Source organism: Anolis carolinensis, unplaced genomic scaffold (genome assembly GCF_035594765.1).
Source record: "Anolis carolinensis isolate JA03-04 unplaced genomic scaffold, rAnoCar3.1.pri scaffold_8, whole genome shotgun sequence".
Classification (NCBI taxonomy): Eukaryota; Metazoa; Chordata; class Lepidosauria; order Squamata; family Dactyloidae; genus Anolis; species Anolis carolinensis.
Window position 1 is genome coordinate 8,401,984 of NW_026943819.1, and position 26,737 is coordinate 8,428,720.

Here is a 26,737-nt window from a genome sequence, read left to right on the forward strand (position 1 = left end):
CATCATCTTCCTCCCAAGGCAATGGGTCCAAGGATGAACAAATGGGGATGCAGCAGGGTTCAAGTTTACTGTCACAAACTGAAGGAAGAACCAGCCAAAGCAAGTCTACACATGCGCAATTGCTGGTCCTTGGTGACTCAGCTCCAAAGAGCATAGGAGCGGTGGTTCAATCTACTGCTATTTCGCTACCATGCAAGACAGAAAGGCCCTGATCTATAATGGTCAGATATACAAGTACAAGGAAATCTCTATATAGCTATATATATATAGGATTCGCAAAGACCTGCAAACATATGAGGGGAAAATTCATATATAATATTAATGTAGATACTGTATATACTCGAGTACAAGCCTAGTTTTTCAGCCCTTTTTTTAAGACTGAAAAAGCCCCCCTCGGCTTATACTCGGGTGAGGGTCCTGGTTGGTTTATATTTGGGTCAGCTTATACTCGAGAATATATGGTACATTTATCATTTTTCTCTATTATTATTGGTATTATTACATTTATTATTTTTCTCTATTATTTTCCTGTAATAATAATATCAATGTATTATTTTAATATTAATGTATAATATTATACATTAATATTAATATTAATATTATGTATAATGTATAATATTAATGTATTATTAATGTATTATTAATATTAATATTAATATTAATGTAATATTAATGTATTATTAATGTATTATTTTCCTGTAATAATAATAATAATAATAATAATAATAATAATAATAATAATAATAATAACATGCACCCATTTCCAATCTGTGATCCATGTGTCCAGAGAGTGGAGATCGTGATATTTCTTCAAGTGCAACAGTCCTGGAGGGTCAATGCAGAGAACACTTCTGTTTTTTAATTTATTGTATCACTTGCTGCCCTGATAGATAGGGCAGCAAGGCTGGTTAGCATCCAGCTGCAATAAATCACTCTGACCAAGAGGTCATGAGTTCGAGGCCAGCCCGTGTTGGGATGAGCACCCGACAATTAAAAATAAAATATAGCCCCTACTTATTGCTGACCTAAGCAACCCGAAAGATAGTTGCATCTATCAAGTAGGAAATATAGGTACCACTTATATGTGGGGAGGCTAATTTACGACACCATAAAAATCATCCGGCTGCCGTTGGAATGAGGAAGTTGTAGTTGCAGTGGATGATGAAGCAACTGCTCCCCCTGTGGCCGGAATCAAGCATTCCCTCAGGAAGCTGGAAGCTGGAGAAGGTTTAATTGCCTCTGTGTCTGTCTCTGTCTCTGTTCTATGTTATATGGCATTGAATGTTTGCCTTATATGTGTACAATGTGTACAAGGTGACAAGGGCGGAATATAAATACTGTAAATAAACAAATAAATAAATACTCACATGTTGGCTTCTACAATTGTAACCAGCCTATGCACTGTCCACTATGCTTCACTATCCACTATTCCAAACATTCAATGCAAATGGCATAAGCAGATGTTTGTTGTACATTTTCAGCTTCTCAAAGCGAACAAAAGCTCAGATAAGTACAAGAACGCTATGATATAATTCTGCAGGAAATGAGCTCCGATATGGGCCAAGCCAGGGGTGAAGCCCCTCTTTGTTTAGGCGCGGAATGGATTTCAGCCCTCCTGACCCACGATGGCTCATTCTTCCTCTCCTCGCTCCACTTCTTCTCGGCTGTTAAAGTCTTTTGATGAGTCACCAGCAGTAGAGAGATTAGTGAATGAGTTGGCCATTTTGCATCCAAGCAATAAGGACTATAACACGGTCTCAAAGAGAGATTTAAAAAGAACGGTCTTCCGAAAGGAGGAGGGATAGGCGCAAAGGGCAAGAGTTCACTGGATTCCCACTTCGTCCAAGAAGTGTGGGTTGGATGGGAGGGAGGAAGAATTGGCTCTCAGTCTTAGCTTTTTTATGAGACCAAACATTTCAAGAAAGGAAATTTTGAGAAAGCCTTTTATGAACATTATCACAACCATTGTGTTTAATCATAGATATCTTTTTCGTGATGCCGTTTGAGAGCCTCTTGGAGTAGAGACAGTAGAGGAGAGTTAAGCAATCGTTCTTCTTCTTCTTCTCTGTATCAATACTGGATTTTATTTATTATTTATTTACAGCATTTATATTCCGCCCTTCTCACCCCGAAGGGAACTCAGGGCGGATCACATTACACATATAGGCAAACATTCAATGCCTTTTAACATAGAACAGAGACAAGACAAACATAGGCTCCGAGCGGGCCTCGAACTCATGACCTGGTCAGAGTGATGAATAAGTATAAATCAGAACTATGGAGAGCAGTGATTCCCAACCTTTTTTTGACCAGGGACCACTCTCCAACATTAGTACCAAAAAGGTTTCAAATCAGTTTTTGGTCCGCTCAGGCAGAGGGAGGAGGAGGAGAAGCAGCAGTCAGGAGGCTTGTTGTTGCGCCTTTCATGGGTAGTCAGCCTCCCCCCTCCTGACATCTCCGTTGGCTCTGCCCTATAAGAGTGTGTCTATTGTGTTGCTTATATAGTGTATGCTGCTATTTTTATGCTTGGAAACCGCCCTTAGTCCCCTCGGGGGGAGAGAGTGGTACATAAATAAAGTTTTACTTACTGTATATACTCGAGTATAAGCCTAGTTTTTCAGCCCTCTTTTTAAGACTGAAAAAGTCCCCCTCGGCTTATACTCGGGTGAGGGTCCTGGTTGACTTATATTTGGGTCAGCTTATACTCGAGAATATATGGTACATTTATTATTTTTCACTATTATTATTGGTATTATTACATTTATTATTTTTCTCTGCTATTATTGTTGCTACTATTACATTTATTTTACTCTATTTTTATTATTAATACATTTATTATTTCACTCTGATATTATTATTATTATTATTGCATTTTTATTTTACTCTATTTATTATTACATGCATTATTTTACTCTATTATTATTATTACATGTATTATTTTACTCTATTATTATTAAAAGGATACATAAGCACATTTACATTGAAGAAGATAAGAATAATGATTTGATCAGAGTTGGACAGTCTTATCTTAAATTAGAGCTTTATGTAAATATTCAAAAACATTTAATAAATACAGGAAAATAATACATGTAATAATAAATAGAGTAAAATAATAAATGTATTATTAATAATAATAAAAATAGAGTAAAATAAATGTAATAGTAGCAACAATAATAACAGAGAAAAATAATAAATGTAATAATACCAATAATAATAGCAAAAAATAATAAATGTACTATATATTCTCGAGTATAAGCTGACCCAAATATAAGCCAACCAGGACCCTCACCCGAGTATAAAAAAAGGGCTGAAAAACTAGGCTTATACTCGAGTATATACAGTAAGTGAATCACATGTTTATCTGATTGTGATTATAATTATATATTGAATTTTTTTTAAAAAATCTGCCATATTTTATCATTGCTTTTATAATGTAGTGGTGAATATATCACCATGTGAAAATTCCTCCAAAAGTGGAATACGTGTGCCTGTTCTCCTTCTCCCTCATTGTGTGAATTGTGTCAATGGCTTTAAATTATCTAAATTATATAATTGTAGTATTTCAGTTCACAGCCAAAGTCCTCTTACGAAGCATGCGGACACAACAAACTAACAAATGAACACAAACACAACTCTGCTGGCCACAGCACCCTGGATATTGGCTCTAGTTGTTGACAGAAGAGCTCATACAATCCGAATCAGACTTTGTTCCAGTATCAGCAGACTTGCTATTTTATAATTTATCTACCTTATCATTGGTTTTTTTCCTGGGTGATCGGGGTCCTGAAACTTTTCTTCAAAGATTAATGATGTCCCACTGGGAGTAGGCGAGAATCCCTTTGCCATTAACAACACCTAGAGACTCATCTACTTTTGATTGTGTTGCTGAGCAGATTCCTGTTGGAGTCCCATTCATTTTATTCGAAGAGGAAGCCAGTCAGGCGGCAATCCTTACTGAGAAGCCAGTCATGTTTTTGCACGATTGACAGGAAATTGCTTACATTTCTACAGAACTTTCAAAAACACTTCTTTTTAAAATTCTCTGCTTTTTAAACAGGAATATTGGACTCATGCAAGGTATGACTTTGGAAGTCCAAAGGGTCAGGGATGAAAGAGTTTACCTAAAAAGAGCTATGCTGGGACAGGCCAAAAGTCTATGTAGTACATCATTTTGTTCACCTAAAGTGCATCTACACTGTAGAATTACTGCAGTTTGACATCACTTTAACTGCCCTGGCTCAATGCTATGGAATCATTCGAGCTGTAGTTTTACAAGGTCTTTTTTTTGCCAAAGAGAGATGGTGCCTCACCAAACTACTAGTGTCAATGCATCCTACTGGTCTATCAGTTGGTTATGGCAAGCCTGCCTGCAGGACATTAATATAACTATTAGGCTTGTGCATTTCAGGTAAATCACTATTTGTTTCTGCTTGGCGGATACTGGAAGCCCCTTATATCCACGATTACTATTATCAATAATAATCTTTTAGTAGTGTTTCCTGAAGAAGAGGAAAAACCGGGCTGTGGTGCAGCTGGTTAGTAGCCAGCTGCAATAAATTACTACTGACTGAGAGTTCATGAGTTCGAAGCCAGCCTGGGTCAGGGTATGTTCCTGACCATAAATAGTCCACCTTGCTGTCGACCTATGCAGTTGAAAGACAGTTGCATCAGTCAAGTAGGAATTTAGGTGCCGCTTATGCGGGGAGGCGAATTTAACTAATTTATGGCACCAGCAGTATGCGGAAGAGGAGGAAGTTTCCATCAACAGCTCGGTGTCACAGTGGATGATGAAGCAGCAGCTCCCCCTGTGGCCGGAATGGAGCATATCCTCATGAAGCCAAAAAGCTGGAATGTTAAATTGCCTCTGTGTCTCTTGTCTATATGTGGTTGTCTATATATGTCGTTTGTCCAATGGTATTGAATGTTTGCCATTCTATGTGCATTGCGATCCGCCCTGAGTCCCCTTTGGGGTGAGAAAGAAGGGCGGAATATAAATACTGTAAACTTTAAAGGGTGAAAGCTTCCAAATGGTCCCAAACTCCCAGTCAGTCAGTCCTACTAAATAAAAAGAATCAGGAAAATAAAGGAAGACCAAAAAGATTAATTTGTGATGCCAAATAGTAACCTATGGATGCGAGAGCTGAGGGAAGGCTGAGCGAAGGAAGAGAGATGCTTTTGAACTCTGGTGCTGGAGGAAAATCCTGAGAGTGTCTTGGACCTTGGCAAGAAGATCCAACCAGTCCATCCTCCAGGAAATAATGCCCAATGGCTGCTCACTGGAGGGAAGGATATTAGAGGCAAAGCTGAAGTATTTTGGCCACATCATGAGAAGACAGGAAAGCTTGGAGAAAAGAATAATGCTGGGTGTAAGGCTTCTCAGCTCCAGCTGTGTTGCTGTGGGTTAGTCTTCTCCGGAAGAATACACCAAGACACACAACAAGTGAAGATACCATACGGCTTTATTGTTTGGAATACCAGAGTCTACCCTACTGCCCATCTATATAGGCCCTAGCTATAGTGTTATAAATTACTCTATAGTCCTGGCGCCAGGAGGTTCCCCTTTCCCACATTCCAGAGTCCTTTTGCCCCCACCTCAGGGCAATTGAGCTTTATGGCTGGTTCATATTCCTCTCCTCCCTTTCAGCCCATGGCCATGTGTTCTGTGTCAGCATTCTGTGTCCGGAGATGGCATGAGATGGGGATCATGACACTGGGGAAAATGGAAGGAAAAAGGAAGAGAGGCTGATCAAGGGCAAAATGGATGGATAGCATCCTTGAAGTGACTGGCTTGACCTTGAAGGAACTGGGGGCGGCGACGGCTGACAGGGAGCTCTGGGGTAGACTGGTCCATGAAGTCACACAGAGTCGGAAATGACTGAACGAATGAAGAAGAAGAAGAAGAAGCCAAATAGGGGAGGAGGAGCTGAGATCGGCTCCCACTTGCTTTCGTGTTGGCGGGTTTTCGTACTGTGATGGCCTCCCAAAATACCGAAGGTACCAAAGGAAATGGAGGAAACCGAAGAAACTAAATCCGTGCACAACCCTAATACCTATAGAGTAGAGTCTCACTAATCCAAGCCTCGCTTATCCAAGCCTCTGGATAATCCAAGCCATTTTTGTAGTCAATGTTTTCAATATATCATGATATTTTGGTGCTAAATTCATAAATACAGTAATTACAACATAACATTACTGCGTATTGAACTACTTTTTCTGTCAAATTTGTTGTATAACATGAAGTTTTGGTGCTTAATTTGTAAAATCATAACCTAATTTGATGTTTAATAGGCTTTTCCTTAATCCCTCCTTATTATCCAAGTTATTCGCTTATCCAAGCTTCTGCCGGCCCATTTAGCTTGGATAAGTGAGACTCTACTGTACTTCATACTAAAGGCGATATATAGCCTGACATAAACTTCAGTGGGGAAGGGAGATGTTGACAAGCTGGAATGTGTCCAGAGGAGGGCAACTAAAATGATCAAGGGTCTGGAGAACAAGCCCTATGAAGAGCGGCTTAAAGAGCTGGGTATGTTTAGCCTGCAGAAGAGAAGGCAGAGAGGAGACATCATAGCCATGTACAAATACATGAGGGGAAGTCATAGGGAGGAGGGAGCAGGCTTGTTTTCTGCTGCCCTGCAGACTAGGACGCGGAACAATGGCTCCAAACTACAGGAAAGGAGATTCCACCTAAGAACTTCCTCACTGTGAGAGCTGTTCAGCAGTGGAACTCTCTGCCCTGAACTGTGGTGGAGGCTCCTTCTTTGGAGGCTTTTAAGCAGAGGCTGGATGGCCATCTGTTGGGGGTGCTTTGAATGCAATTTCCTGCTTCTTGGACTGGATGGCCCATGAGGTCTCTTCCAACTCTACTATTCTATGATTCTATGATTCTATGAAACAGTGGAGAAAAGAGAGAACAAGATATAATAAACCACATTTGGCATTTGTTTCCAATACATCTCCTTCCTGTCTTCAACAAAGGTAAGAAAACGTCTCTCATGATTGCTAACTGGGCCCCAGCATCGCGAAAGCCTTGCGTATGATATTTCGTGCTGAGATGGTAAAGTGATTGCATTCTCTTATCAACTGAATGTCACATAATTATCTCATTTCATTTGCATTGTTCTCAGCTGCTGAGTGCAACAGCTCGCATTATCCAAGAAATACACACAAATGTATACGGATGCACCCGCTCCAGAAAAAAAAAAAGCCTAACATGGTTTCCTAGAGTGATTAAGACCTATCAAAGATAATTGTTGCAATTCTAAAAAAGATCCGTCTTCACTTCTGTTTCCCACGAAGTCTCTTAATAAAGGCCAACACAGGCCATAATTTAGTGCCCTCTTCTGGGCACTTGAAATTCCAAATGGGGAAATCCCTGTTTCGTCTGGCATTAAGCCATCCAGACTCCGGTTGGTCTCCTGTACTTCTAAATAATATCTCTAGGCTTTAGAATAGCATTATACGCAAGGGCAGAAATTGCTGCTTGAATGTTGGTGTCTTTGTGACTAAAATATTTCAGGATGCGCTGCAATTATGAAATGCAGATCTAAATGATCTCTAAGGCAGCCTACTTTACAGTGACATACAAACAAAGTCCCTCCAAAAGTCATTGGCCCTTACATGTGAAACAACATGAAATATTTTTAGTCAAAGTACAGAGATGGGCCGAAACTAACAAAATGAAATTCAACAGGGACAAATGCAAGATACTTCACTTCGGCAGAAAAAATTGAATGCAAAGATACAGAATGGGGGACACCTGGCTCGATAGCAGGACGTGCGAAAAAGACCTTGGAGTCCTCGTGGACAAGTTAAACATGAGCCAACAATGTGATGCGGCAACTAAAAAAGCCAATGGGATTCTGGCCTGCATCAATAGGAGTATAGCATCTAGATCCAGGGAAGTCATGCTACCTCTCTATTCTGCCTTGGTCAGGCCACACCTGGAATCCCACTGTGTCCAATTCTGGGAGATGTTGAGAAGCTGGAATGTGTCCAGAGGAGGGCGACTCAAACGATCAAGGGTCTGGAGAACAAGCCCTAAGAGGAGCGGCTTAAAGAGCTGGGCATGTTTAACCTGGAGAAGAGGAGGAGAGGAGAGGAGACATGGTGAAGGCCATGGATAAATATGTGAAAGGAAGTCATAGAGAGCTGGGAGCAAGCTTGTTTTCTGTTGCCCTGGAGACTAGGACACAGAACAATGGCTTCAAACGACAGGAAAGCAGATTCCAATGAACGTTAGAAAGAACTTCCTCGCTGGGAGAGCTGTTCAGCAGTGGAACTCTCTGCCGCAGAGTGTAGTGGAGGCTCCTTCTTTAGAGGCTTTTAAGCAGAGGCTGGATGGCCATCTGTCGGGGATGCTTTGAATGTGATTTTCCTGCTGCTTAGCAGGGGGTTGGACTGGATGGCCCATGAGGCCTCTTCCAACTCTACGATTCTATGATTCTAGGATGCATTCTAAGAGTCGTTTTACGTTAGCTCTTTAGAGCTGACTGTTCAGTGTCTAGAACTAGGGAAAGTGGGAAGACATAGACCATGGCCTTGCAATATTTTCTTTGGAAAATGTAGGATTCCACTACTTATTGCTTCTGCTTCTTGCCTCGTCCTGGCCTCTGAAGGAAGCATGCACCAGCCTGGAGAATTTGCATTGGCTTTGGTGTAGGCTAGTTGGGTTTGTTGTTCAGAGATCCCCAGTCATGACATGCAGTTTATTCTGCACACCACAAAGAGTCTTCTGCACATGGGGCATTTGTATAACATGCAATATTTTCAACTTCTCATTTTGGTCATCAAAAAATGACAGAACTCACACAGTTTGGTTTACATCCTGCAATGAGTTTTACTGTGGATTTTAAATTGTACAAAGCAGCCCCTTGGCTATTTTCACGTTTGAGTTCATTATACCCTGTTTCCCCTAAAATAAGACATCCCCGGAAAATAAGACCTAGTAGAGGTTTTGCTGAATTGCTAAATATAAGGCCTCCCCGAAAGTAAGACCTAGCAAACATTTTGTTTGGAAGCATGCCCAACGAACAGAACACCAGAGCATGCAGGATCGGTAAATGTACATGGAAATAATGGCAGTAACAAGAAATTCTTGATAGGATTCACAGTTTGTCTGGTTATGCTGGTTTGTGATGACAACTACTGTACAGTATATAATAAATGTTCATTTTTTTGTTCAACAATAAATGTGAGTTCTTCTTCATGGAAAAATAAGACATCCCCTGAAAATAAGACCTAGAGCATCTTTGGGAGCAAAAATTAATATAAGACACTGTCTTATTTTTGGGGAAACACGGTAGTAAAGTGGCCCAGAGGATACTTAAGTAGATACATAAGACTGAAAAGGATAGTTGAGTACTGAGTATTTACTCCATTTCATTAATTTGAAGTTGTATGGTTCTCTTTCAGCCCTCTCATTCAAATAGTGTCTTAATATAGGTAGAATTACAGAGAAAGAGAGAAAGTTTGGGGTGGGGATGCTTTTCGAGTAGGGAAAAAATATTACCAGTCCATGTGTTACTGTACAAGACCTCTTCCCTTGGTTTCTAAATTCTTATTAGCCTTGGAATGTTTTTTTCAACTATTTGCTTTCTATGTATCCGTTCATCAATACAGACACAGTTAAGATAAAAGAAGTATGGATTTCAATTTGCTTCATCTTCTCTGTGAGTTTCACAAGTGACTTTCTTCCTGCCGTTTTCGATATGATCACATACAGCTTGCAGTGGGAGGCACTTTGATTCGGTATCCCACCCATCTAGCATTTCTGACAGCACCGAACAGATGGACTATATTGGGGATTCATGTTTATTCAACAGAAACACAGGGGTCTATTAAATCAACATAAATACTAGGTTAAAATGACAGGAAGGATCTAGTGTAAAGCAAGATCAGACGGAATACGCAAAGCTAAGGTTGCCAGCTTGACTCCCACTTTGTTCCTGGGTCTCCGTATCAGCTCACAAGCAATGGATAATTTCATTTGCCAATTACAGTATGTACTGCCGAATCCTCCGACTGTAATTCCTAGTCTTTTTGATCTTTCCGATGACAATATAAAAGCCACCCTAAGAATCTTATCTACCTGCTGCCTTTGTTGGTGTAGAAACAATAGACGATAATGTAGGGCAAAATGCGCCTCTACAGATTGAGTGCCGTGAATCACTTGAAATCCAAGGGATCAGCCATATGGTGGATGATCAGGTCATTGCAGAAAAACAACAAACTCTCATAAATGTACCCTGTGAATCTGACAGAAATAAAATTGAAAATAGCTGTATGATTCAGCAGTCAAAAAAAAATCCCACTAAAAATAATATCCAATCAAGCATTTCAGTCGCAGAGCTTCTGTAACGGGGGTCGACATACTGAGACAGTTGATTGAAACTCACAACATTCATAAAAACACCACATTCAATTGGAAATTATATTGATTTAACTGATCTGTTTCATTTGGGACAAACAAGTAGGTTTAACGTGAGATTATTTCATAATTCTTGACAGAGTTAAAACCTATATGTTTCAAAGCTGAAATGTCCAGAGCTGCAAGGGGTCCAGCACTTTGAATGGTTAGTGTCACCTAGAATAAGATGAATGGGCCCAGAACATGATAAGTAAGATACAAACGGTTGTTTCTGTCTTTTCTACAACCCCCAATGCAGGGTGTAAACAGGCTGCCCATGAAACAAGAGACCAAACTGCTGTCATCATTTTGCTCTGAAAAATGTAATTCCAATAACGCAGTGATTCCCAACCTTTTTTTTGACCAGGGAGAGTGGTCCCTGGTCAAAGTTAGGAACCAGTTACAAATCAGTTTTTGGTCAACTTTAGATTTGGTTTGATTACTTGGGGTGCTGATTCAGAACATTGCATTGGATAGACCACATCGGGGGCTGGGCTATGGTGCAGGCTGGTTAGCAGCCAGCTGCAATAAATCACTCTGATTAAGAGGTCATGAGTTCGAGGCCAGCCCCTGTCGGGGTGAGCACCCAACAATTAAAAATAAAATATAGCCCCTGCTCGTTGCTGACCTAAGCAACCCGAAAGATAGTTACATCTATCAAGTAGGAAATTTAGGTACAACTTATATGTGGGGAGGCTAATTTACAACACCATAAAAATCATCCAGCCGCCATTGGAATGAGGAAGTGCCATCGCAGTGGATGATGAAGCAGCTGCTCCCCCTGTGGCTGGAATCAAGCATACCCTCAGGAAGCTGGAAGCTGGAGAAGGTTTAAATTGCCTCTGCGTCTGTCTCTGTCGCTGTTCTATGTGTATATGGCATTGAATGTTTGTCTTATATGTGTATAATGTGATCTGCCCTGAGTCCCATTCAGGATGAGAAGGGAGGAATATAAATACTGTAAATAAATAAATAAAATAAATAGTTTCTGATACAGAACATATGCCATCCAGTAGTCGCCATCTGCTTGCCCACAGAAAACTGTATTTAATAATCTAGACCTGATGTGGTCTATCCAATGCAATTTTCAGGATCAGCAGCCCCAAAAAACCCCAGGAACAGGCCTAAAAATGAAGACACCAAGACGTAATTTCAAGGTGCAACATGGAAGGGATCTGCTCAGTGGGAAGGAGGAGGAGGAGAAGCAGCAGCCAGGAGGCTTATTTTTGCTTCTTTTGCATGTCGTCAGCCTCTCCCCTCCCAATATCCCCGTTGCCTCGGCACTATAAGAGAGTTTTGCGAGACTAGTCCCTCTTATAACAGTGAGGCCACGGTCCATATTTTAGTTCTTGGGGTTCATTGGTGGTCCACAGACCACAAGTTGGGAACCTTTGCAATAAAAGTGATGCTGGGCATGGATGTCCACATGCATGCTTTCCCCAGATTCTTTCTCTTCAGTGAAGACCTTGCAGAAAGCCAAGAGGCAAAGTACTAAGCAACCTCACAACCTCTGAAGATGCCTGCCATAGATGTGTCAGGAGAGAATATTTCTGGAACATGGCTATACAGCCCGGAAAACATACAACAACCCTACTAAGCAACTCTTACATTCCTTTCAAAGGAACCTTTAAACACTATGCTACATACAGCAATATTTATTTATTATTTATTTACAGCATTTATATTCCGCCCTTCTCACCCCGAAGGGGACTCAGGGCGGATCACATTACACATATAGGCAAACATTCAATGCCTTTTAACATAGAACAAAGACAGACAAACATAGGCTCCGAATGGGCCTCGAACTCATGACCTCCTGGTCAGAGTGATTCATTGCAGCTGGTTACAGCTGGCTTGCTCTCCAGCCTGCACCACAGCCCGAGCCCGAGCAATATCCAATATGCAGTAGGTCTCATGTATCTATTTATTTATTTATTCACTTCATTTCTACCCGGCCTTTCTTGACTCTGGAGGGGACTCAAGGCGGCTTACAAATCTGGCAAAAATTCAATGCTGCACGGTAAACAATAAAACACATCTCATCAAAATATAAACGATCTAAACATATGCAATTAAAACACATATCAATCAATCAAGCGATCAAACAGATTAAAACCATTCATTACTGTATATAAAATTATATGGAATCGATACCCACATTTTCACTGACCCAAACTCCAAAAAATATTCCCCATCCCCTGAAAGTGTTTGTGGGTCTCTCTAAGTCCTCCAGTGCCATTTCATACAAAATTTAAGGTATGCTATTATCCAACATTTCAAATACTGACAAAGGTTATTAGAACATATTCCCCGTGGATACAATAGCTTTGATGCTACTTGGTAATGTACTTGGTAATGTTCTTTGTGTTGATTTTAATGCCAAGGATTGCAGAAGACTTGTAGGCATCTCTCTGTAACCATAGGTTTAGAGCAGGCATGGGCAAACTTTGGCCTTCCAGGTGTTTTGGACTTCAACTCCCACCATTCCTAACAGCCTCAGGCCCTTTCCTTTTCCCCCCAGGCCGCTTAAGATATCAGGAATAGTGGAAGTCCAAAACACCTGGAAGGCAAAAGTTTACCCAAGCTTGGTTACAGTATGGCCAATGGAAGGAATATTATAAAAAAGATAAAATAAAGGGTTTCATGGGGAAAAACAATCTCTGGGATAAAATATTATTTTCAACAGGTCGCCTAATCTCAAGAATTTACAAAATATTACTAGAATGGAATACAGAGATAGAACAGGTAAAGAATAATATGGTTAAATGGGCCACAGATATAGCAAGGCCCATCCAAATGGAGGAGTGGGAAGCATGCTGGGGAAGGAAGTTAAAATACACATATTCTTACCAGTTAAAAGAGAACTGGATGAAGATGTTTTACAGGTGGTATATCACCCCCCCAAAAATTAGGAATGATTAATAAAACTAAAAACTACAAATGTTGGAAATGCGGTGAAAAAGAGGGAACCTTCCATCATATTTGGTGGGAATGTAAAAAAGCGAAAGAATATTGGAATAAAATACATGAAACCATACAAAAGATGTTGAATATAAAAGTGAAAAAGACTCCCGAACTCTACTTGTTAGGAATTTTTAAAGAATCCCAGGACATAAATGAGGAAAAACTAATGACATATCTAACCACCTCAGCCAGAATGTCATACGCCAGATATTGGAGACAGAAAGTAGCTCCAAAGACAGAGGAATGGCTAATTAAAGTGGCGGAAATAAAAAAAAATATGGATAGACTAACCTACTTAATAGCAAAGAATCAGGGTAGACCAAGGAAAGAAACAAACTGGCAAGCAATAGAAAAGTACTTAGGAATTAACACGGCTACAAAATAGGATAAAAAAACAAAGAATAAAGGAATCTATATATATAAAAGAGTGACGGCATCACGGCAACCCACAAAACAACTAAACTACAAGCCCCCCAACCTCGAAATTTGACAACACAACCCATCATCCATGCCTCTAGGTTGATACAACAAAAAGCAAAGAAAAATAAAGTCCTAATTAGAGGGAGAGAAATAATTGTTTTTATCCAATTGCTGCCACTTAGAAGGCTCTAAGCTCTGCCCACTTGGTCTCCTAGCAACCCACTCAGCCCAGTGTTAATAAAAGAATAAAAAATAAAATAAATACAAATAATACAATAAAAATAATTAAAAACACTAAAAAAATTAATACAATAAAATAATATAACAAAATAACTAAAAATAATACAACAAAATAATAAAATATAATAAATAAAAAAGATATGTTACAATAAAATTAATTAAAAAAATACAAATAACATCAAATAAAAATTCCACAACAACTTTTAACCAATAGCACCACCACTTTGCCACAGCAACGCGTGGCCAGGCACAGCTAGTGATTATATAAATAACATTAATTAACAAAAGAAAATAAATTAAAACTTATAATAAAAAGAAAAAAGGGAGAAAAAAAGAAAATGAAGAAGGAGAAGAAAAAAGAAAGAAAGAAAGAAAACCAGATCATGCCCTAAGATTGTGTTGAAACCCAATCACAGATCCTGTGAAGAAGACAATAAAATAGCAATGGGAAAAGAAGCAAGTAAAGAGGAACAGATGAAGAAATTTCAAAAGGAGAAAGATAGACCTATCTGCCGAGTGAAGTGGAAGTCGACCCCCCCCTTCCCCCTCTCCCCTATTGTTTCTCTTTTTTTATTATTATTTTTCCTTCCCCCCCCCCTCTTTCCTCCCCCTCCTGTGGTGTGATTTTTTTTATCTTATCTGTATATAGCTATATATATGCAAAAGTATAATAAAAATTATTAAAAAATAAGTTTACCCAAGCCTGTCTTAGAGCAATTTACCTTTACTGACTTTTTCTTTCATCATTTCTTTTTTTTTTTAGTCCAACTCAAGAATATGTAATTTTCTAATTGGCTTTTTTTTTTGGTGAGACTTTTCAAACTTTCCAAGTTTTGCGGAGTGTGTGTGGGAACTTTTCGGAGACTTGGCTGTTTGCTCCAAATTAGACACTACTTGATCCGCATGCACCCTGATTTTGGAGGGGTGGGTGCTAAGCCCTTGCCATTCCTATTGAAGTAATAAGATCAGATCTCTGCATGTTGTCTTTTATCTGATCAGGAGCTGTCTGGAGCAGAATCTTCTTTGATTTAGGCATTTCAACTCTATTCAGGTGATGATTAGCACCTTTCTGAATAAGGACACGCATGGAGGTGATAGTGCGTGATGCACCGTGCTCCAGCGTACCACCGGCACCACTACAAAGCAATTTCTCCAAATATTCTTGCCCATATTACGATAAAGTGAAGCGTGCTTAGAGCAAACTGGCCAATTATCTTAAAGACTAACAACTCAGTTAAAGTTTTCTGATCCATCTAGGAGAAAATAAGCGGATGTCATGAACAGCTGAACTGAGCTGGCGAGAAGCTGGGAGGGCAAAAAAAAAATTGCAGATGGAATAATTAAAATACAATTGTAGCGTAATTACAGGACACGGTCGGGCGGCATGGGTCTCAAGATTTCCTCGTCATTAATTAGAGTCGATCTATGATTAGTATATTTCATTACTTCCAGAGATTCAATATATCTTTCATGTCTGAGAGGCAACGGTGACTGGGATAAGTAAAATGTAGTCAGGATTTCCAGAAAAGATTTGGTGAACATAGCACCGATCTGAGCCATGAACGGGGAAGTTCAACAACAATCTGCTGATAAACATTTACATTGAATGCGTGGTCTAGTCAAATTAAAACGATATCTTGTCGAAGGATTTCATGGCTGAAATCACTGGGTTCCTGTGAGTTTTCCAGGGTGTATGGCCATGTTCCAGAAGCATTCTCTCCTGATGTTTTGCCCACATCTATGGCAGGCATCCTCACAAGTTGTGAGGTCTGTGGGAACTAGGCGAGTGGAGTTTATATATCTGTGGAAAGTCTAGGTTGGGAGAAATACTGTATATACTTGAGTATAAGCCAGGACCCTCACTCGAATATAAGCCAAGGAGAGCTTTTTCAGCCCTAAAAAGAGGCTGAAAAACTAGGCTTATACTCGAGTATATACTCGAGTCTAGGTTGGGAGAAATTCTGTATATACTCGAGTATAAGCCTAGTTTTTCAGCCTCTTTTTAGGGCTGAAAAAGCTCCCCTTGGCTTATATTCGAGTGAGGGTCCTGGCTGGCTTATATTCGGGTCGGCTTATACTCAAGTATATAGGTAATCAGAGTTGGACAGTCTTATCTTATTAAAGTATTATTATTATCATAAATTACAATTTTATGTAAACATTCAAAAACATTTAACCTATTGATGCCTAAAATAATGTGATTTTATTAGTATCTATATTTATTTTTATTTTTGAAATTTGCCAGTAGCTGCTGCATTTCCCACCCTCGTCTTATACTAGAGTCAATAGATTTTCCCAGTTTTGTGGTAAAATTAGGTGCCTCAGCTTATATTCAAGTCAGTTTATACTTGAGTATATATGGTAACTTTTGTCTGTTGGAGGCAAGTATGAATGTTACAATTGGCCACTTTGATTAGCATTGAATGGCCTAGTAGCTTCAAAGCTTGACTGCTTCCTGCCTGGGGGAATTCTTTGTTGGGAGGTGTTAGCTGGCCCTGATTGTTTCCTGTCTGGAATTCCTCTGCTTTCTGAGTTATGTTTTTTTATTTACTGTCCTGATTTTAGAGTTTTTTTAAAAAAATCATGGTAGCCAGATTTTGTTCATTTTCATGGTTTCCTCCTTTCTGTTGAAATTATCCACATGCTTGTGGGACAGACTATTCTCTGAGAACACAGAAATGCTGGACCACTCTAACAACCATCATGTCAGACTACACAGAGAAGTGTAGTTTGAAGCCATTTTTCCGAGTCCTAGTCTCCAGGGCAGCAGAAAACAATTTTGCTCCCTCCTCTCTATGACTTCCTCTCACATATTTATACATGGTTATCATGTCTCCTCTCAGCCTTCTCTTCTGCAGGCTAAATATGCTCTTTAAGCCACTCCTCATAGGGATTGTTCTTCAGAGCTTTGATACTTTTAGTCGCCCTCCTCTGGACACATTCCAGCTCAAACTCAACATCTCCCTTCAATTGTGGTGCCCAGAATTGACACAGTATTCCAGTAATTTTTAAGTAAGTGCCAAAAATAAATGGGGGCAATAATAAAAGGCAAATCATGTTATAGTGCATTTTCAACATTCTAGACAGGAATCAGGGAAAAAAACCCAAAGATGTAAACTTCACCAAGATACAATCTAATCTATCTAATCTAAATTTAATCTAATCTAAATCTAATCTAAATCTAATCTAATCTAAATCTAATCTAAATCTAATCTAAATCCATAATAAAAGCAAAAACCCGTATGTGTGTATGTGGTACGGATGTCTGCTCACACAGACAGCCTCCGGCCTCCAGAAACAGGCTACAGTTCCCACGGTTAAAAATCTAGCAAGTCACTCTTTTCCACTGACATTGCGGTAACAGCGAGCGCCATGAACATATAGCCCAGTCCCTGCCAATGTCCTTCCCAAACACTACGGCCCACCACCCAAGGAATGCTTTCATTTGGGGACCATTTCATCCTAGATTTTACTTTTTCTTCCACCACAGGCAGGCATCCCAGGATTCTCCATTGCTGTGCCCTTTCCTTTCCAATCTCTGCATAACAAACAGAGCAGAACTGAACAGCATCTAAACTTACTGGAGGAGTTTAGGGATTGACTCCACATGGTGGAAGTTGTAGTTCACTCTGCATCAAGTCAGAGCACTGTCACTCCTACTGGGAAATATAGAGGAGTTGTAGTTCACCTACACCCAGAACCCTATGAACCCAAATAATGATGGCTCTTGGCCAATATACCCGATATGCCCAGATTTGACTACTGGTGGGTTTGGAGGGGAACTGGACTGGAAGTTGAGGAGTAGTAGGTACTGGGATTTATAGTTCACCTGCAATGAATGAGCATCACACTGGGCACACAGAGCCCCCATAACCAATACAACATATTGGACAAGTTTGGGGAAAAGGGAGTTATAGTTCACCTGCAACCAAATAAACACTGACCCCCACCAACAATGCACTAGGACCACACTTCACACAGAGAAGCCTCATGACCTACTGAACATACTGCAGGCATTTCTGGGAAGGGCCCTTGATTTTGGGAGTTGTAGTTCACCTCCATCCAAAGACCACTGAACCCAGCCAATGACGAATCTAGACCAAAATTGGCACACAGACTAAATATTGCCTGCTGTGGATACTGATAGATATTTCGGGGCAATTGCCCCGGGAATCTGGAAATTGCAGTAATTCACCCTCATCCAGAGAGTACTGCACCACACCTGGTACACACGCCCAAAATGGCCAACTTATAATACTGGCAGGGTTTCGGGAGGATTCAGCCACGATTCTGGGAATTGTAGTTCACCCACTCCAAACAGAATACATAACATTAAAAGACAAATCATACCATTCTCAAATGACCCGGGCATCTCCGGGTCCCCAAGCTAGTATTAAATAATACGAACAGTACACATTTTGCTGAAAGAATCCTAGATACTCCGTCCTGAACAACTAGTTTTCTTGTCCAAGTCTAGGTAGGCTAAGAGAAGCCGTCTTGAATGCTGTCAAATATTTCAAAAATAGCCCAAACCCTGCAGCCGGATTCTTTAAAAAATGTAAACTGGATAGTTATAGCCATAACCTGCAATGGACACGGAGTACGACAGCCTTGCTTCAGGGCTCAGGGAGATAAATATGATTTTCTTTATTCATGATATTTGCTCATTGCCCTTCTCGCTGGGAGTATGCAAGCACTACATGTCATTTTATCCTTGCCATGAGGTAGGATGGGACTGACAGGCAGGCAAAGATCACTGAAGCCAAGTGAACAAGTCTTCCAAGTTTTGCTCCAGTACTCTGTTCACTATGTGGGTTTTCAATGTAAGTAGCAGCAAATGCTCTGACAGTTCATTTCTGTGCATCGTGCTCATTCACAGCATTCATTGGGAAGCTTTGCCTGTATCTAGCTCACAATTTCCGCAATTTCTCCCACATCTCCTTAAGACCTGTGAGTCTCGTCTTTAAACCTAACTTTGCAAGAATCCAGGTCTGTGAGTTGCTAGAGCAAGTCTTTTGCAATGGTGGTCCTGGCTTGATGGCATTGCTCCCATATATTAATCTCTTCGACACCTGCAGGCATTCCATTCAGCTCTTCAAGACTCCTGTACAAACACGTCTTCTGTTTACATTACTGCACCTAACTGGCTTTGAAGTTTGCTTATTTTGGTTCACGTAGTTATTTTTGCAAGCAGTGTTTATACTGATGAGATACTGTTTCAAATGAGTTTGCTTCCATGATGATTCCTGGCATATGGCTGCGACTAGGACACACGGAGAAGTTATGTGATGCTTATTAAGACTAGATACTAGGCATGTCCGATCGATGAAAAAAATGTTTCAATTCTCGTTTCCAAAGTAGAGGGCACCGGCGCTTCAATATAGAAACTATTTCCGATTTTTTCCCTCAAAAATTTCAAATATTTCTGAAAATTTATAATGTTTCTAAATGTTTCTAAAATGGTGGAAGCGCATGCGCAATCACAAAAAAAACAGCACCCGGGGGGGGGGACATTTACAGGGCTCTCCCGCCCTCATTTCTTGAGCTATCCTGATCAAATTTGGTAGAGTGGGAGAACACATTCAACCCTCCTAGCTCACCAAATTTCAGAACGTTTCCTGTATCCTCTGATTTTTGGTGGATTTTCATAGCTTTTATAATGAACTATTTTTTAATAATTGAAGAAACCTGTTCCTGGTTTGAAAGTTTTATTTCCTGTTCAATTGTGTTTTTTTCAATGTGAAAGTCCTTCTTCTACTTGTGTAACTTTGTTTCTGTGTCCTATTTTCCCTTTGTAATATTTTTAAGGAAAAAGGACACTGGAAATCAATGCTATGTCTTCCTATGCGCTCCCAGAATCCCCAAACCGGAATGCGTATCAAAAAGCGAGAACAATCCGAAATAATTTCGATATAAGATTCAAAACGATTTTTTGGACATACCTACTAGATACATTGTCTGAACAAGAGTCCAGAGAAAAGCGACTAAAAGGATCAAAGATCTGGAGACAGTGAATCCCTCTGAGGAGCGTTTTAAAGAACTGGGTCTGTTTAGCCTGCAGAAGAGAAAGTTGAGAGAAGACATGATAGCCATGTATAAAAATGTGAAAGGATGGCATAAGGAAGAGGGAGCAGGCTTTGGAGACTAGGACTCAATGGAACCATGGGTTCAAATAACAGGAAAGGAGATTCCTTCTGAACATTAGGAAGAATTTCCTGACCATATGAGCCGTTCAACAGTGGAACTCCCTGCCTCAGAGTCTGAAGGAAGCTCCATCCTTGGAAACTTTCTTTTTGTAATAGATTTTTATTAGAATTTCAGATAGTTTATACAGTGAAAGTGTAAGAACAAAATTTGTTTATAGAAAAGAGAAGTGAAAGGGTGAAGAGAAAGTTAACTGGGAAAGGGAAATAAGAAAAGAGAGGGAAAAAGAAAAGGGATAAAAAAAACAAAAAGTAGAAAAATTTGGCTTCCATTCTACTTCTCCTTGGGTCGTATTAGGCCTTTCTATTTACTACAGTAGAGTCTCACTTATCCAACACTCGTTCTGGATTATCCAACGCATTTTTATAGTCAATGTTTTCAATACATTGTGATATTTTGGTGCTAAATTCGTAAATACAGTAATTACTACATAGCATTACTGTGTATTGAACTACTTTTTCTGTCAAATTTGTTGTATAACATGATGTTTTGGTGCTTAATTTGTAAAATCATAACCTAATTTGATGTTTAATAGGCTTTTCCTTAATCTCTTCTTATTATCCAACATATTCGCTCATTCAACGTTATGCCGGCCCGTTTACGTTGGATAAGCGAGACTCTACTGTACTTACTTTCCCTTTTAGTAACAAGTTCAATTGTTTAGTTATAACTACTGGACTTAATGAGATATTTTAATATATTTCTCAAAAGATGACCAATCAGTCAGTTTTAGACCTGTAACGCTATTCTTCTTCAGTAGGTATGTTAACTTGTCCATGTCCTTTATTTCCATGTAAGTAAGTAAGTAAGCAAGTAAGTAAAGTAAGTAAATAAGTAAGTAAGTTGGTAACCTTTCTGTTTTCCATTCTTTTCCAAAGACCATTCTGGTGGCTGTCACCAGATATATAATTGATTTTTCTTTGTTGATTTTTCTCTGATATGTTCCGTTTTGTGTATTCCCAGTAGGTATATTTTGGGTCTCATTGCATAATTAATTTCTAATATTTTTTAACTTTCTTTATGAATCATTTCCCAAAATTCCATTGTTTTGTCACAGGACCACCACATATGATAATCGTTACCCTCTTTATCTTTACATTTCCAGCAGCTAAAGCACATCAAAGCACCCCGATAGATGGCCATCCAGTCTTGGAAACTTTTAAACAGAGGCTGGATGGCCATCTGTCAGGGGTGATTTGATTGTGCTTTCCCTGCATAGCAAGGGGTTGGATTAGGTGGCCCATGTGGCCTCTTATATTATTCTTTTTTTAAATAGATTTTTATCCAGATTTTCTTATGCGTACATAATTTTTAAAAAAGATAATGAGTGTGAGGAAATGGGTATGACTGAGGAAGGGAGATAGGGAGTTGGGGTTTAGGGAAGGGGGAATTGATTTGGGTAGGTAAGGAAAAGGGAATGAGGATAAGTAGTTAAGGAATAGGGTTATGGAGAGGGTAAAAGGGGCCAGGCTGTGGCACAGGCTGTTGAGCAGCTGCAATAAATCACTCTGACCATGAGGTCATGAGTTCGAGGCCAGCCCGTGGTGGGGTGAGCACCCATCAATTAAAAATAAAAAATAGCCCCTGCTCGTTGCTGACCTAGCAACCCGAAAGATAGTTGCATCTATCAAGTAGGAAATAAGGTACCACTTATAAAAGTGGGGAGGCAAGTTTAACTAATTTATGACATTGGAATGAGGAAGTGCCGTCAGAGTGGACGATGAAGCAGCTGCTCCCCCCTGTGGCCAGAATCGAACACCCCTCAGGAGAAGGTTAAATTGCCTCTGCGTCTGTCTGTCTCGTCTCTGTTTGATGTGTTTATGGGCATTGAATGTTTGCTCTATGTGTGTATAGTCCCCTTCGGGGTGAGAAGGGCGGAATATAAATACTGTAAATAATAATAAATAAATAATAAAAGTCTTTTTGGTCTTCCGTTTTCTGCTCTTTGTGATGTTATCTTCATTTCTTGTTTAATTTTCCTTTATCTTTTGGTCTGTTTCATAGTTTCAATTCTTGGGTTCTCTTTTTGTTTATTCTTCCTTTGCCTTTTTCTTATATTCTTCATATTTCTTCCAATCTGCCCTTTTTATTACATTTCCTCTGCTTGTTTTCATTAGGTAAGTTAACTTGTCCATATCATGAATTTTGTTCAGTTTTTCTAACCATAAGTCTCTTGTTAGGATTTCTTTTCGTTTCCAGTATCTGGCAAAGGTTATTCTTACGTATGGAAAAATAATATCCTCAGTTTGGTTAAAGTTTTTTATATTCTCCATTAGTCCAAGTACCGGTAACTCAAATTCTGGCTTCATTGGGAATGACTTTTGCACTATTTTATTGTGTTTCCTCATGTACAGTGTTCCCTCACTACTTCGCGGTTCACTTTTCGCGGATTCACTGTTTCACGGTTTTTCAATAAACTTTAAAAGACTATTAAAGGTAAAGGTTTCCCCTGACGTTAAGTCCAGTCATGTCTGACTCTGGGGGTTGGTGCTCATCTCCATTTCTAAGCCAAAGAACTGGCGTTGTCTGTAGACACCTCCAAGGTCATGTGGCTGGCATGACTGCATGGAGCGCCGTTACATTCCCGCCGGAGTAGTACCTATTGATCTACTCACATTGGCATGTTTGCGAACTGCTAGGTTTGCAGGAGCTGGAGCTAACAGCGGGCGCTCATTCCGCTCCCGGGGTTTGAACCTGGGACCTTTCGGTCTCCAGCTTTAATGCGCTTTGCCACTGGGGCTCCAAAAGACTATTATAAATCATTAAAAATTACAATTTACAGCCTAAGGAAGGAAGGAATGTGAAGCCAAAGGGAGAGAAAAGGAGCCCAAGTGGAGAAGGATGTAACACTCCTAGGCAGCGCGAACACTGGGAACCAACACAGAGACCAATAAACAATCTAATATCTTTATTAAAGCAATAAAAGTTTTAAACAAAAATAAGCAGAATAGATAGTCAAGCAATTGACCTTTTAGAAAAGATCAGAATTAGTCCAAAGAATGAAAGTATTATGTCCAATATTAGAGTCCAAAGTCCAAAATCCAATAATCGAAACACACTCAAACTTATTGGAAGTTTGAGTGGGGAAAGTAGCAAAGTTCCTCAGGAAAGTACTTGAAATAATAGTCCAAAACAAGGTATCAAGGCAAGGCTAAGGCTGTTCGTGAAGGATCTGAAACGCAGTCCAAACTTGGCAAGGGACGAGACACAATGCCCGGTCTACTCGAGAGAAGCGCGCCAACGGGCCGCTTGGAAGCTCAGGATGTATAGACGATGTATTCTTCAATCAGAAGTTGACAGCGCGACAGAGATTCTCTGTGCAGAACTTTTATTAAAGTCCAAATGCTCCCCCAAAGCAGGTGCGTGACTCCCCAAATGTTCCCAAGAGAACCGAGCTGCTAACAAATGTTCCCAAGAGAACTGGCTTAGCCACAATCTCCTCGCTCTGCTAATCTCACACTTCTCCTTAAACTTTGTCTTCGAGAGCAATCTGTTTGGAAAGTAGCCCTTCTATCAAATTCTAAACTCTCCGGAGATCCGGGAAGAGCCGGCAACATTTCAAGGGCATTCCCAATTGGCTCTGGCTTTGCAATGTCAACAGGAGACATCTGGAAAGGGACTGAATCTTGCTGAGGTGGGAAAAAACCCAAATCCTCTTCAGTTTGATCAGCAATGGCTGTGGGTTCAGGGGCCAAAGGGGCCTGAGACATCACAAAGGAGGTGATTTATCAACACACGATTGGTTGATAAAGACTTAAAATAGTGTATAACTACTAAAATAATGTATAAATATTAAAATAAATATAGTGTCCCTACTTCACAGATTTTCACTTATTGCGGGTGGTCCTGGAACCTAACCCCAGCGATAAGTGAGGGAACACTGTATTCTTTTCCAAAAGCTTGTTGCTTCCGGGCAAGTCCACCAGATATGAAAGTAAGTCCCTTCATGTTTTTTGCATTTCCAGCATTTATTCTAATTATTTTGCTGAAAGGGACCTTGCAGTTAAATTCCCTGTTGTGAAGGAATACAACTAAAGCACTAAGAGAAAGCCACTGAACTTCAGTTCGAGGATTTCTCAAGAAGGAGAGTGTGCTATAAATACAAATAAATAAGATGAATTGCTCCCATAAGAACACTTATGTGCCTCTTTTACACAACTGTTAAGGTAACAGAAGACAGCTCCAATTTTCACTCTGGTTGATGACGAATCCCTTTCGTAGCACCTTGTGTTTCACCTGTTGTTTATCCGCCTCCACAAACAGAAGGGTGCTGCTGCTGCTGCTTCTTGGGTGCTGCAGTGCCACCAAGGGTGAGGCACCCGCATTCCTTTCTCTCTCTTTCTCTCTCTCCTCGTGATCTTCTTGCGCAAAAGTTCCCAGCGCAGCGATTTGCTTTGGGAGCCTAGCCGTCCCTCTGCGCTGGAGACGTGCCTGGCTCAGCAGAGATGTTATTTTATGAGCATTGTTCCTTTCAAGACGGTTTGTGCAATCCGAATTGCCAAATCGCATTATTCATGATGTTATCTCAGGGCCTGATATGCATTATAATAACTCTGACGTGCCACTGATGAAATTCCAGCAGGTCTTAGGAGTACCAGCAAGAGCAAGTCCTCAGTTTCTTCATTTCCGAGACCTCTCCTCATCTTAGTTTTGGATGCTGTCTTTAAAAATCTAGAAGTCTTTTTTCACCTTCATATAACCCAGTGGAGCCCAGTGGCAAAGTGTGTTAAAGCACTGAGCTGCTGAACTTGCAGACCGAAAGGTTACAGGTTCAAATCCCGGGAGCGGAGTGAGCATTCTCTGTTAGCTCCAGCTTCTGCCAACCTAGCAGTTCGCAAACATGCCAATGTGAGTAGATCAATAGGTACTGCTCCGGCGGGAATGTAACGGCGCTCCATGCAGTCATGACCTTGGAGGTGTCTATGGACAACGCCGGCTCTTCGGCTTAGAAATGGAGATGAGCACCAAACCCCAGAGTCAGACATGACTGGAATTAACATCAGGGGAAACCTTTACCTTTTATAACCCAGTATATGCTGTAATTGGTTAGTTTGCCTAATAATAATAATAATAATAATAATAATAACTAATAATAATAATAATAATAATAATAATAAGAAACTGACGAAACCATTGATCATATCCTCAGCTGCTGTAAGAAAATTCCACAGACAGACTACAAACAGAGGCACAACTATGTGGCCCAAATGATTCATTGGAACTTATGCCTCATGTACCACCTTCCAGCAGTAAAAAACTGGTGGGATCACAAACCTGCAAAAGTATTGGAAAATGAACACGCAAAGATACTGTGGGACTTCCGAATCCAGACTGACAAAGTTCTGGAACACAACATACCAGACATCACAGTTGTGGAAAAGAAAAAGGTTTGGATCATTGATGTCGCCATCCCAGGTGACAGTCGCATTGACGAAAAACAACAGGAAAAACTCAACCGCTATCAGGACCTCAAGATTGAACTTCAAAGACTCTGGCAGAAACCAGTGCAGGTGGTCCTGGTGGTGATCGGCACATTGGGTGCTGTGCCAAAAGATCTCAGCCGGCATTTGGAAACAATAGACATTGACAAAATTACGATCTGCCAACTGCAAAAGGCCACCCGACTGGGATCTGCGCGCATCTTCCGAAATACATCACACAGTCCTAGACACTTGGGAAGTGTTCGACTTGTGATTTTGTAATGTGAAATCCAGCATATCTATCTTGTTTGCTGTGTCATAATAAAATAATAATAATAATAATAATAATAATAATAATAATAATAACAACAACAACAACAACAACAACAACAACAATTTTATTCTTATACCCCGCCCCATCTCCCGGAAGGGACTCTGGGCGGCTTACATGGGGCCAAGCCCGGAACAACAATATAAAAGGAAACGCAAACAATAAAATAGATCAGACAACAATAAAACATCAAACAACGATAAAAAGAATCATAAAAAGTCACATGCAAAGATAAAATCTTAAAATCCCAAGGATCAAAATATGTTGAAATCATCAGGGAGGGGAGATTACCCAGCTGTCATAATCAATTAAAGTGCAATTATAATAATAATTGTAATATAATAAGCAGCCATATGATTAAAATTTTAGTTTCTAAATCAAAGTCTTCACAGATTTCTGTTATTGGTTTAAAGAAGGCATTACAAAGAGGGCAGAGAACAAAGCAAAAGTGATATTCTTCTTTTGGATAAACTGCTCTCTTCAGGAAATCCAGAAATGGCTGTGGTTAAAAACACGTAAGTAAAGTAAGTAAGAAAAACTTTATTTATATACCGCTCTATCTCCCCGAAGGGACTCAGGGCGGTTTCCAACAATGAATATACCACATACAATACATCTACAGCATAAAAACAGATTATGAACAGAAATGAAACCGTTACAGCTAAAATAACAATAAATAAATAAAGGTGACATTACGTCTAGTCGAGTTCAATTCTAGGGGGTGAGGCTCATCTTCTAAGCCAAAGAGCC

General features: G+C 40.0%; 1 protein-coding gene across 5 annotated transcripts in view; it reads right to left on the bottom strand.

Moving 5' to 3' along the window:
- pebp4 (phosphatidylethanolamine binding protein 4) overlaps positions 1–26,737 on the bottom strand; it is a 343,579-nt gene that overhangs the window by 44,571 nt on the left and 272,271 nt on the right. Inside the window, exon 7 of one of the 5 annotated variants that reach the window (XM_062961052.1) lies at positions 26,039–26,486. The exons of the other annotated variants lie outside the window; for them this stretch is intronic. Coding sequence (XP_062817122.1) covers positions 26,407–26,486 — 80 coding nt within the window. The 3' untranslated portion in view covers positions 26,039–26,406. Of the gene's footprint in view, positions 1–26,038; positions 26,487–26,737 lie in introns of those variants that run through there. 5 annotated transcript variants of the gene reach the window in all.